At 41.4% G+C, this 12,527-nt stretch overlaps 1 protein-coding gene across 3 annotated transcripts in view; it reads left to right on the top strand.

Moving 5' to 3' along the window:
- HAUS2 (HAUS augmin like complex subunit 2) overlaps positions 1-10,165 on the top strand; it is a 483,701-nt gene extending 473,536 nt beyond the window's left edge. For all 3 annotated transcript variants that reach the window (XM_069638779.1, XM_069638778.1, XM_069638781.1), the window contains 2 exons: positions 4,227-4,335; positions 7,823-10,165. In XM_069638779.1, coding sequence (XP_069494880.1) covers positions 4,227-4,335; positions 7,823-8,008 — 295 coding nt within the window. In that variant the 3' untranslated portion in view covers positions 8,009-10,165. The remainder of the gene's footprint in view (positions 1-4,226; positions 4,336-7,822) is intronic.
- Positions 10,166-12,527: the final 2,362 nt, after the last annotated feature.

Raw genomic sequence — 12,527 nt, 5'->3', positions numbered from 1 at the left:
CTGGGCTAGAGGGAAAAGCCAAGGTCATACGAATTCTCAAACTTCACTCGATCCCAGACAGGCCGGCACCTCTCCAAGGTCTTCCACCCTCTTTCTGGGCTATAATTTTATCCCTCTCTGCACCTCACAGCACAAATCACGTGACCCAGAAGTGAAGGAAGAAAGTCCTGCTTTCTGATCTTTCTTGATCGATCAGGGGTCTAACAGGTTTATGATTAGTTGTCTTGGGCTGGCTGGTACCTTGGAATTTTGAGGCCTTAAGACTAGGGCATTCGGGTACTATAACTTAGAATTGGTACTGGTGGGGGCCGGAGGCCTGTGCCCTCCTTCACGTGGTATTGTATCGTACAGAGACGCTTGGCCCTCTCCCAGTGGCCTTTCAGGGCACATTCTTCCGAGAGCATGAAGACCGGCAACTTTTAGGATAATTAAGGGTTTATGGATCTGTGCGGGTCTGGCCTTTCTCATCAGTGCCTGGGATGCAACCTATTCCTTTCCCTGTGTTTGCCGCCTAGACCTACGATTCTGGCTGCTTCGCCACATTTGCGTCTTGTGTTCTAATCTGGCTGCTAATATCTAAGATGGTGTTTGTTCCTGCATGTGCACTGTCTACAAAGCATGCAATAATATGGTTGTGTAAAGGATTTAAGAGCACCCACTACCCCATGGTGTCTTATTTTACATCTCACAGCCTTTACCTTATTCTAAACTGCTTGGGTGTGTGGGATGGTCATCTGCCCTTCCCAACAATGGTCTGGCTCCTGCAGAGCGCTCAAGATTCCCAGTTTCATGCGTGGGAGCCTTCCAGTACCCAAATATTTCTTGTAATTCTGTGTATAGTGTTTATAGTGGAAAAAAGTCCCAAAATGCCAAGAATAACAGGAGCTAGAGGCTTTCTTGCACATGTAACTGGGAATCTTGGGCACTATGCACCATTAGTGATGGCACCATTCGCCACTAAGGAACAACAAGCTGAAATGCCTTACTAGGTTTATTGATGACCTATTTGGAATTTGGCAAGGGACTGAAGATGAAATCCAGGAATTTTTTGTTTACATGAATGCATTGGCACCAAGAATCAAGTTTACACATAAGATCAGCAAGACTGACTTGGATGTTAAGATATATTGGAAAATTGACAAATTGGCCACAACAATCTATGCTAAAGAAACCGACGGGAACAGTTTACCTTTGGCTACAAGTTTTCATCCTAGGAAAACTATCACCAGTATACCCGTGAGTCAATTTTAACGGTATAGGCGGATCATTTCTGAGGAAGAAGACTCTGAGACTAAATCAATGGAGCTAAAAGGTAAATTTATAAAAAGAGGATACAGTGAGCCAGTTCTGTCTGAGCATTACTCGACGGTGAAGGAGACTCCAAGAACAGTGACTCTTAAGCCCAAAGTAAAATCAAAAGAAGATGAGATGGTGTATGTTACCACTTATTCACAACAAAGTAGCAAAATTAAAAATATCATTAAAAAAATTGGGAGGTGCTTGTGTTGGATTCAACACTTGAAAAATTATTCCCAACCCCTCCATTATTCGCTTACAGCAAGAGTAGGTCGTTGAAAGACCACCTAATTAAATCTGATTTCACACAAAAAACAAAAGCGAAAAAGACATACAGGGGTACACTAACGTGCAATAATTGTAATTGCTGCAATAATGTATTGAAAGGTGATTCCATCTGCCATCCGCACAGTGGCAAAATAAATTCCACTACTGCACACATCGTGTGACACAAGAAATGTAATATATGGAATAAAATGCCCTTGTGGCATATACTATGTGGGACTTACTAGTAGAAAAGCCAAAGTTAGATGGGTGGAACATAAATCAAATGTAAGGAATTGTTCTACCAAATCACCTGTTGCACAACATTTAATCGCAAAAGGACATACCATTGCACAAATGAAATTTGTTATTCTTGAATCGGTGAAACTCCCGAGAAGAGGGGGGAATTTGATGAAACTGTTACAACAGAGGGAGGTCTTTGGGATCGAGAAACTTGATGTATCCTCGGGGAATGAATATGGATTGGGATTTGAATTGTTTTCTGTGAGATTTTAAATTGTGTGGGAACTGATGTGACAGTAATATTTTACTTTAACTGGGTGAATGTGGTTCAAACAACCCGTGATGTAATTGTATATGTAATTTACATTACTGTGCCCTTTGTATGAATTCATCAACATCAAGAATGTGGGTCTTACACCCTTTAGATTCTGAGCTTAACTACCGTGCTTAAGAGTATGATTCCTGAAATAAGTTACCCGAGATCCAACACACAGTGTTAATATATATTTCTTTGTTAAATCGATTTACCATATACAATTTCAAATGTAGAAGTTTGAGCTTAAAGGTTTCAACAACATGTCAAAGTTACCTTTAATTTGAGTACCTTCAGAAGTACCAATATACCAAATATGATAGCGGCACTCATAGAATGAATAGCGCTTTAGGCCATTCTAAGATGGCACCCGAATTCGAGCGGCCATTGAAACAATAGGACATTTAGAAGGAAGCAGTCTCGTGGAATCTGCGTTTCCTTTACCGAGACGGCGGGGGAAAGCTAGCGGAGGAGGCATTCATTGAGGAGGGTATCGATCGGAAGACCAATACAATGAAGTACATAGACGTTAAGGGCTCCATACGTACAATTTATGTTGAAAGTGACACTTGGAGTGTTTATGAACCTGATACTTTACTTTGTTATTGTTAACAGAGAATTGCATATAACACTCGCTCACATGTGATTTAAGTGAGCGAGCAGAAAAACACACCGGGTAGAACGGGGGCACACTGACTACAAGACAGGTAGGCTGCATCTCTTTCAACTAGTTATATCTGATGAATTTAATAATATGAACAACCCCTGAATTATACATATAATATATGTTACAGGAAGGGAATGGCATAACTACCCAGTACATCGCAAATCTATTGAGCCTTCACTACTGATTTAATCAGACTGATTACTGTCACGTAATTTTAGGTAAACCGATTATATTCTTTAAGTTACTTACTATATTAAATTGAATCCTGTGTGGCGACAGGGGGACCCAGTGCTAGGTTTTGGCGCTTACTCCCCCTGAGCCACACGCCCTTTGACTCTTGTCTGACACTGATATACACATATTTTTCAGTGACTTCGTAATCCACCTGAATGTAAACATTTGGACTACACTCCAGGCCCATCACTAAGGTTAGTGCCACTATATACCTTTAAGTCATCCAGTACTTATATCCACGCAATTATAATTACCACACTGATTGAACTTTTCTTTATAATTAATTGCAGGAGAGATAGAAAGTACGATCACCCAATATTTATAACCTGAAGAAGGGCATTTATCGCCCGAAACGTGTAGTTGAGAAGAGGGGACAATTGTCATATTAACACCGAACAATTTGTCAACTCCAATATTGGGACTCATTTCATGAATTTTGTTACAAATTTGTTTTTTCGTTGAGAAAGATGTGTTGAATACAAATGTATATTTGTCGGGTGAAGGAGAAACTTGTATCTTTTATCTTTGACAGAGTTTGTTGAATCAATTGAATTTGTGTATGATGTAAAATACATCTGTTTTTCACATAAATTGAGAAAATGAAAATTTACTGTACATTGTTTGAATTACTTGAATGATCCCAGCGGGAACATATATAATACATGTTTTTTGACATTGAATCTAATTAGTGCAACTGGGTTGCTTATTGATGTGCCCAGTTCATTCACCGTGTGATTGCAGTGAATCTTCCCAGCATCACCATTCGCCACTAAGGACAGGCAGAGGAATTCTTCAGAGCCCACACATCCAGCCATTGACATCGCGCATCCATCTAAAGAATCTCACTCCTAATCTCATACATCTAGACACACACGCATCCATCCAACATTCTGCCTATCCATAAACCAAAACTAACACACATTCGAACAAAGTAGGACCTGCTGGATTTGCCAATGCTTTTTTGTATTTTTGAGTGTTCTTTTGCTACAGCCACATCGACCTTTTTTTTTTATCCATCCCAGTCCCTTTTGTCAGGGAAAAAAGGCGTAAGTTTGCATCCGAGATTGAAATGTTTCTTCAGATATTTGCTGCAATTCCTCCACAGTTGCTGTCTTGTTTATACAAATTTCTGCATTTATTTCTTATTTTGTATACTAAAAATGAGTGAATTGTATTAAAAACGGGCATATGTCTATTATTTTTGTCCAGAGACGTTGTGGAGCTACTAACATTGGCAATGACCTTCGTTGAGAAACTTGAAGAGTATCTGAAGACAGTCCGAACAATTCCTAAAATAGACGAGTGTATGAGAAATATGGTGAGCACAGATCCTGATATAGCTATTTATTTATTTATGTATTTCTTTCTTTTTTGTGTGTGTGTAATTCACAGCATCAGTCAGTGTACCAAATTGTCTGGCTTCTAAAATGATTGGCTTGTTAATTTATGTTGCATCTTACATTTTGTCTGTTTCACAGTACAAACAGTTGATGCTTTAGTCGTACTGTGTGGGCACTATTCTGAATTGGCATTCGTGTCTGGAAAAGTCCTATTTACCTCTGGTTAGAGGCCCTGTACCTTTGATGGTTCACCAACACTTTCCCCCTGATGACTCCTGATTTGAGGCCTCATCAGGGATGCAATGCTGATGTGTACCATGTGAGACCCTCTCTTGGATAGGGTGTCCCAACACACACTGCCCATATGTTTTCTCCTTACAGTAGTTAGCTATGATGTAATTGGTTGGTGGCAGACACCTTTTGTGTAAAATGAAAACAATGAAGTCATATATGGTCATTAGTTCTACCTGCCTTGGAATGAAGGAAGAGCATGACAATACCAGATCTGGCTGGATGCTTGAATGTGGCGATAACTAGGGCTCTGGGCCATTACCCCTGTTACAGCCCCTGGAATGGGGGATGAAGGCCATTAGCACCCCCGGTTGCCAGCAGTACTAAATTCTCCTTCCTACAACTGGATGTGCGCGATGTCCTGCTGTAGGAAGGAAAATCCTTTTCCAAGATGGCCACCATGGAAAGGTAAGGTGGGCTCCACACTGAGCTCCTGTTCCTTTTCCATGGCGGCCTGGGCGAGGTGAAGGAAAGGAGCGGATACGGCACCGGCCACTGTCGAAATAAGGCAAGTAAAGAGGGTGGGGGAGGGGGAAAAAAGAGTGGGACGGAGGGAAGATGGCGGCGGGGGTGTGGGGGTGGCCTTGGGGCGGCTTGGAACGTGGACTTGTACCAACAGTTCAAGCCCACGTTCCTAGCTATCGGATTCGCTGGCTCTGCCAGCCCGGGTACTAATGATGTTTTGAGATTTCTGAGCGGAATCTGTATCTTAAATATTCGACTTGGAAACTTTGAATGGGGTGACCAGCCATGTATGGATGCCTGCCAAATGCTTCAATGGTGGCAGAGAAGTTTGCATGCCGCGTCTAGTTTTCATATTCTAATTAAAAGATGCCATTCTGAAGATGATTAAATATAGTATTTTAATCTGAGATCCAAGATTATCTCTGTATCTTCATATAGCTGGAAGCCCTTAACATTATTACGCACTAAGAATTTCTTTCCAGAAGACTTTCAGTACTGGATATGTCCACCATACCATTGCTTCCAAAACGTGTCACTGCTGTTGGAACATTTTATGCAATGGAAATAACCAAATACCACTCTGAAATCCCTTTGTGCTATGCGTCCTTATTTTGCATATTAACATTAAATGTAATCAAATCTTTTCACCATTGGTGCCATGAAAATCGTAAATAGATTTACACAATATTGTTTACCATTTTGACAGGAATCCCAATCTTGTCTGCTGTTCCACAACTTTGATGATGTTGTGCTTTGCGACCCGAGTAGCCTTCTCAAATGTTAAAAGCTTTTGTGTGCTGCGTCCTTCGCATAATGCAGGACCCAATGTCCAATGTGTAGGTATGCCAGTCTGTCTCGTACCTACAAGTGAGTCTTAAATTGTGTGAATGATTTCATCGCTCCATTGATTGCCTGCTGCATTGTCATGCTGGCCGTTCTAGCTGGTGCCACAAGGATGTGGCGCTCCACGCCCTGTTTAATAGGCCCTGAACCAGCCGTGGAGAGTGGCGTTACTTTCAGGAAAGCAGTTATGATTGGACTCCAAGATCATGTCTCCTATTTGTCTGTAACCACTTCCTACCATTTTTCTAAAGGTTGTGGCCCTTATGTCAGGCATGTATCACAGGTTGTAGTGTATTGGACGTGTACTGTGAGTGGGTATGGAAAGCAGGTAGATTGGTATTTCAGGGCACCTGGTACCAGATTTTCAGTTTTATATTACTATCCTTTTGAAGCGTATGCATTCTTGGGGTGCTCGCTCTTAAGCAGACGTATGACATTTCTTTACCTTTGATGGGTCCGTGAAAAAATATTTGTATGTGGAAACGTGGGCAAAACACACTCCAGCCAGAAACCACAAAATCTATCAATGACCGGGCCCCGACCAAGTGAGGAGGCATAATGACCCACAGTCCGAGCAGAGCATGACACTAAAATTTACAATGAAGACCTAGGAGGCAGTCCCGCAGCAAACAGCAGAGCAATCGGCCTGCAATGTGATGGGATTCCAGTATGTGCAAGCCCATACCCAAGGGCATACGTCTAGGCCAGACTGGGCTGTAATTGACCAGAGACCACCCAAGAAAGGATGGCAGGACAACTGCCATCTAAATGTGCTTGTCCTTCATGCAAAGATGGATGGTTGTGATCATCTTTATAGTGCCTTAGCCAAGATTGGTGCTCACTAAGCAGGCAATGGTCCTCACTGATCCAAGGAGTTGGGAGATGGCCATTTTCTCAAAGCCTTTGCCCAAAAAATCGGATGATTGTAATAGTGTGGTACTTGGCAATCTTTAAGCATCAGCAGAATGCAAGTCCTTCTTGTCCAGAATGAGCTTTTGAACAGGACACCCAAGGAAAGGGGCCAGGATGGCAATATCCTTTCATTTTATTGTGTTGGCTGCGAAGGAGGAATCTTGCTCTGCTGATCCCTGCACTTTTTGAACGATGTTTATCTGCTGGAGAGACCAGCTTAAAGAAGATTTTGTTTGGGGTTGCTACTCCTCCACCTAAAAGGTGCAAGATCCTATACAAAAACAATGTTTATGAATCTAAATTAACGTTAAAGTACACCACACAATAGATTTACACTTTGAAAATGTCTTCCTTTACGCACATTAGCCTGTGTACACAGGCCTTTCCTTTTGCTTAACAAACGGGCCCATATATCAGAGTCGCTTTTTAAATGCACAGGCAAATGGATCAAGATTGTTTTTTGAAATGTGCAAATAGATCAGAATTGCTTTTAGCACACAGATAAATAGATCCGGAGGGCTCTTTAGCAGGCACGTAAATACTCGGAATAGCTTTTTAAATGCACAGGAAAATCAGAATTGCTTTATTTGTGCAGGGGCAAAGGGAACAGAATTGCTGTTTCAGTGCACAGGTAAACCTATCAGGATTTATTTGAATTTTTATGCAGATTGCTATTAGAGATTTCTTCAATATTTTTATACTCATTATTCTCAATCAAATGGGGGATAATCTAATCGTAGCCCATGTATTTAAATGCAATCAGTACAAGCTATTCAACCTAAGCTTATATTATTTATGACTATCTGTTTTACCTTTAACTCTTAGAAATTCAAATGCTTCTTAAATTTTCCAGGTGTTCTTGAAAGGTTGCGTTTTGTACATCGTCCCATTTTGTAAAAAGCCAACTTTGACAAACAGATCTCTAGTTAACCATTGTCCCCCTTCTTATTCTAGGACAACTCTCTGGTGAAAATGGAAACACTGGAGACTGAGCTGGAAGAGCAGGCCGAGCAGATAATAAAGTGGAGAGCTCGCCAGAGTGAGATCCAGAATGGGATATTTAAACTCAACCTGGAGTCTATTTGGAGCACTACGGACATGAGTTCTACGTGTTTGTCTCAGGAGAGCTTCAGCCACTGACACAGGGCTTTTACGCTTCTTTACTAGCATGCCCACGACTTTAGGCATCGCCGGTATTCTTGATGTCCAACATGAACCTTTTTGTGGTTATCGGCATCCCTTCTTGTGAAGGACTCCCGGTTTTCAACCAGAATGAAAATCTGAGAGATGGGTCAGCTAGGATTAGGGTACCTTTGTGGCAACGGACTGGCATTCCGCAATGAGTGTTTGGCAGTAAAATAAATGTTTTTGAAATCTAAATTTTTTAAACCAGTTGTCTGACCTTTAGCTAACATATATACATGTATATTATGCATTAAACATATTGGTTGAATTTGCAATCTTAAACTACCACAGAGCTGTGGCTGGCTTGAAAAAATGTGTCCAGTTAATCTGAATACTTTCCAGCTGCTTAGTCTAATATGGCCATTGGTTTCATTGGACCCTGCAGAGTGAGCTGCACTGAACTGTAATAAGCTATTTCTATAGCACTAGATTTGCCATGCAGAGTATTTGTGTTCGTATTTTAGTACCCATGACGTCCTGATAACTAAGGCTAACCCTTATGGCTGATGATGGGTACGTTTCATGCCTATGAGCACTCGTACCTACTTTAGCATCATGCACTCAAAACTGTACAAATGGAGTTGAATTATTATCTTTACTGTAACTCTTCCATAGCTTTCTAATGTTAACACAATAAGTTTTTCCATTGTATTGTAAGATGCTTGTTTAGTTTCTATCTTTTTAATAATTTCTTTGGGCTATAGTTCATGATGCACCAAACATTATATAAAATGTTTATCATATAGTATTATTTTGGGTTTACATTCGTATCCAAGAGTTTGTTACATATACTACTTACCTTATGTCTTTAGGATTTGGGTCTGGGTGTGATTTGTCAGGCCAAAGACCTAAACAATTTGGCAAATGGCCAAAGGTTTAACGACAAATATAAACGTTATTTCTTTTTTCAAAAATGTTTTTCGGAAATGCATTTTGCAATTTTCTGGTAGCCTGCATCCAATGCCGAGGAGAATATCTCTTCCCTTCGTAGGTTTGAGGCGTTTGTTCACTCCACATGCACAGCTGATGAACTGGTCTTTTGACGCAACCTCAGATGGGTTATGCATCAAGGGGAGGGATCCACTAGCATTTCCCCTTCCTGTGCCATGTTGCATTTAAGAGCAGAGGTTCGAGGTGTGACGAGGCGCTACAGCTAGCAAGAGACTGCTGTGCTCCATGCTCCGTTTGACATCTTGCTCACTATACCAGGTTTAACGTCCACTGTGTGGAATTCCTAGGGAATTGTGGGGGCGGGCAATGCATGCCCAGGTTGTTGTGAGTCAATGTTCGTTTAAACAGAAGATGGCGGTTCAGAGCGTTTTTTGTATTATTTTGTTGAGATCAGGTCATAGATTCTCAATCTTACTTCCACGTTTCTCGTTCCTAAATATTTGGTAAATCCTGCATACCCAGGTTTGACTTGGTAGCCAGTGATATCGTTGCCCAAAACATTGTTCACAGAAACGCCGACAAAAAATAATGCAGGAATGTAATAATCGTGGCACATAATGTTGTTCTAAGGCACATTATGTCGTTCTGCATTCTGTTTCAACAAGAATATTGTGGCCAAGTGGTGGTGAGGGAGGACTAGAGGGGGACGGCAGGGGTTCGGGGGTGTCCCCCTGAAAGGGTTAGTAGATAGTAGAGCAACTGCTTTCTTCCCTTCTGTGAGTTCATGTATTCCATTCTGTTTCTACGGTCATAAAATCTGTGAACAATGTTAAATAACTGCTCCCTTAGATGATGATGTGTTCACTTGGTGGCTTAAGATTTCATCTGGCGCAAATGCAAAACACGTTGGCGCAATTACAAACTATCTAGATGCACTTCTGAAATGCCCGTTTTGAGCCGTGATTTCAAGATTCAATTCTGTGTTTTGGTGAAAATGAACAGAGAATGAATTGATTTCTTGCATGTTGTGTACAAACTGGCTGATGTATTCTTTTCTTTGTTTCTGATCTGCCTTCTTCTTTTCCTTGATGTGAAGAGCTATTGGTTTTGGAGGAGTTTGGTGTAATGTCAGTAGAATTGAAACAAACGTTTTTACATATGTTAAAACTGTAGACTTTTCAAATTTAAAAAAAAATAAAATAATAATGACATCACAGTAAAGGCCGATGCTGCACGCGTTATCTCACTAGCCTGAAACTCTGTATTTCATGTAAGATGGCCCCTTCTTACCTTTGGAAATGGGGCTGTAAAGCAGCAGGCATCTGTGGTCGTAAATCTCTCTTCCTGGAGCAGGCTTGCCTCTGGCTGAAGAGGTGCAATTCCTATCTCGCTTGTGTAAGCAGTTACACATTTCCACCACACGGTTTACAGCTGCACTGCTTGGTTAATCGCTATGACATCCTCTGCTCTATTCACTTAAGGACTCAAAAAAATAACCAATATTTGATTTCCCCGTCTCCAGCACATGGATTATTTCCGACAATTTTTTATTTTTAGGAGCGATATTTTTAAATGTCATTATTTTAATCGGATCACAATACTTAAATTAAGCACTCTTATTTTTTTCAATGACATTATTACAGCACAATGTTTTTTTAAAACGATAATATTGCATACGACTCTCACGCTTCATGTTGCGTCTTTGGTTCGTGCACTCACTCTCACACACATACATAATTCTTACTCTGTTGGGTGTATAAATGACTCTTAAATTCTATTAATTATTTTATTCTGCTGGTCTCCTATTGAATGTTGGTTCGTAGTATTCTCAGTCCTACTGTATTAAGTGTTGGTGGATCACCAGACAATTCTAACATGTTGCACCTTCGACCCCAAGGTAGTCTTCAAACAACATTAAATACTGTCATTGAGGTAACTTTATTACATACTTTATTATATGCAATACATTTTGTTTGTAGCCATTTAAACACTTTTTCCCCTTCACAGTCTGACTAGTGCAATGCCAGATGACACTTGGCATGCTTCCTCCTGCAGCCATGTATTTGACCCCCACATTGCTTCTCTCATTAGAAAAAGGTTTCCTTTGTCTCTACTACCCCACCCTCAACCTTCTCCCTCCTCCCCAACACCCCAGTTGGTAGGACTCGAGTTGTGCCATGATGCCCTCCTGTTTTCTGGCTCAGTTCAGAGTTCTTGTGAGCAATGTCTGCAGATCTTACCCCTTCCCCAAGTCTATGTGTCAACTTCCTACAGAACCCATTTATCGTCAGCAAGTGTTGGACCACGTTTCTTAGTGAGTCTCAGTAAATCAGTTCATGCTGGCACTGGCTCTTGTAATGTGTTGCTCTTGTTAGTTTGGCCATTAGGTGGTACTAAAGTGCCCCATAAGCAATTGCATTCGAGTACAGCGGGGGAGAAATGTCAAGAGGAGGGACACACATCTTGCAAGTTTTGTTTGGTTATTTACCCACCCATTGACCTCCAATAGCCAAACCAATTCCTATGGCTATTCCCAACCACTTCCTGGCCCTCCCAAACCACATTCTCCTGTGATCTCTTTGAGCTAGCTTTATCAAGTCTTACCCTCAAAGTGCCTGCCAGTATTATTTGTAAGCAGTCTTCTGAGAGTTAATGACTTAATTAGAGCTGTAAACCCACTATTGTTTGCGTCTTAAATGTCTTAACCACGTCTGCCTTCAGCCACTCGATTTGTGAGCACTGCATGTCCTTCACTGATGTCCTGTTAAAAATAAGTATTGGCAAAGCCAAAGGTTTTGACTTGTGTATAAGGAGGCATTTGCCAGGTACTTCTATTATATGACCAGGTGCTCGCACCATTTTGCAGCTGATATTATCGATGTCCTGCTATACCGCTACAGCATTGCCTGGCAAGTGCCTTTCCCATTGCCTACACAAAAGCCATAACTGTTTGCGTTTGCAATGCTTGTATCTTTTCCCTTATCGCCTGGCGCATAAGCCCAATCGGTTATCAGAAACTCGGATTGTGATTACAACTGTGCCACTTGCGACAAGCAAATCTCTTGCTGGTATGCATTATTCCTGCCTGGAAGGCATTTTCAATCGCATTCTGTGGAGATGGGTAGACTTGGATTTTTGGAGATCTACACAATCCTATCTTGGTTCAGTATCCCGGTACGGTGTGATATTCACATCATTGCACAGTTCCTCTTTAGTGACAATATGGTAATAGGACACAATGAATGTTTCTATGTAGCTGCCAGTTCTTTCTCAGCCTGCAGTATCTGAGGTGTGTGACGCAACACTGCACATTCTTTCTTTGTTCCGTGTATTAGAAAAACCTTGGTTGCAACAGAGAGCTGTACAACAAGGGGAAGTGGACTTGGGTATTTTTTTTTAAATTGTATTTATTGAGCGCAGGCCTAGCTTCGAGAAGCAACGTAGGCCTTTATGGAGGTATACAACAGTACATATGCATAACTGAGTGCTTTTCGGAGGGAACAGATATACACAGAGGGGTGCAGGTGTAACGGGTGGTGGGGAGGAGAGGGGTGCTGGGGAGGAGAGGGGTGGGCGGCATCTA

This window comes from Ambystoma mexicanum, chromosome 14 (genome assembly GCF_040938575.1).
Source record: "Ambystoma mexicanum isolate Mex_15411 chromosome 14, UKY_AmexF1_1, whole genome shotgun sequence".
Taxonomy (NCBI): Eukaryota; Metazoa; Chordata; class Amphibia; order Caudata; family Ambystomatidae; genus Ambystoma; species Ambystoma mexicanum.
The sequence above is the reverse complement of the archived record's forward strand: the minus strand, read 5'-3'. Positions and strand labels throughout refer to the sequence as shown.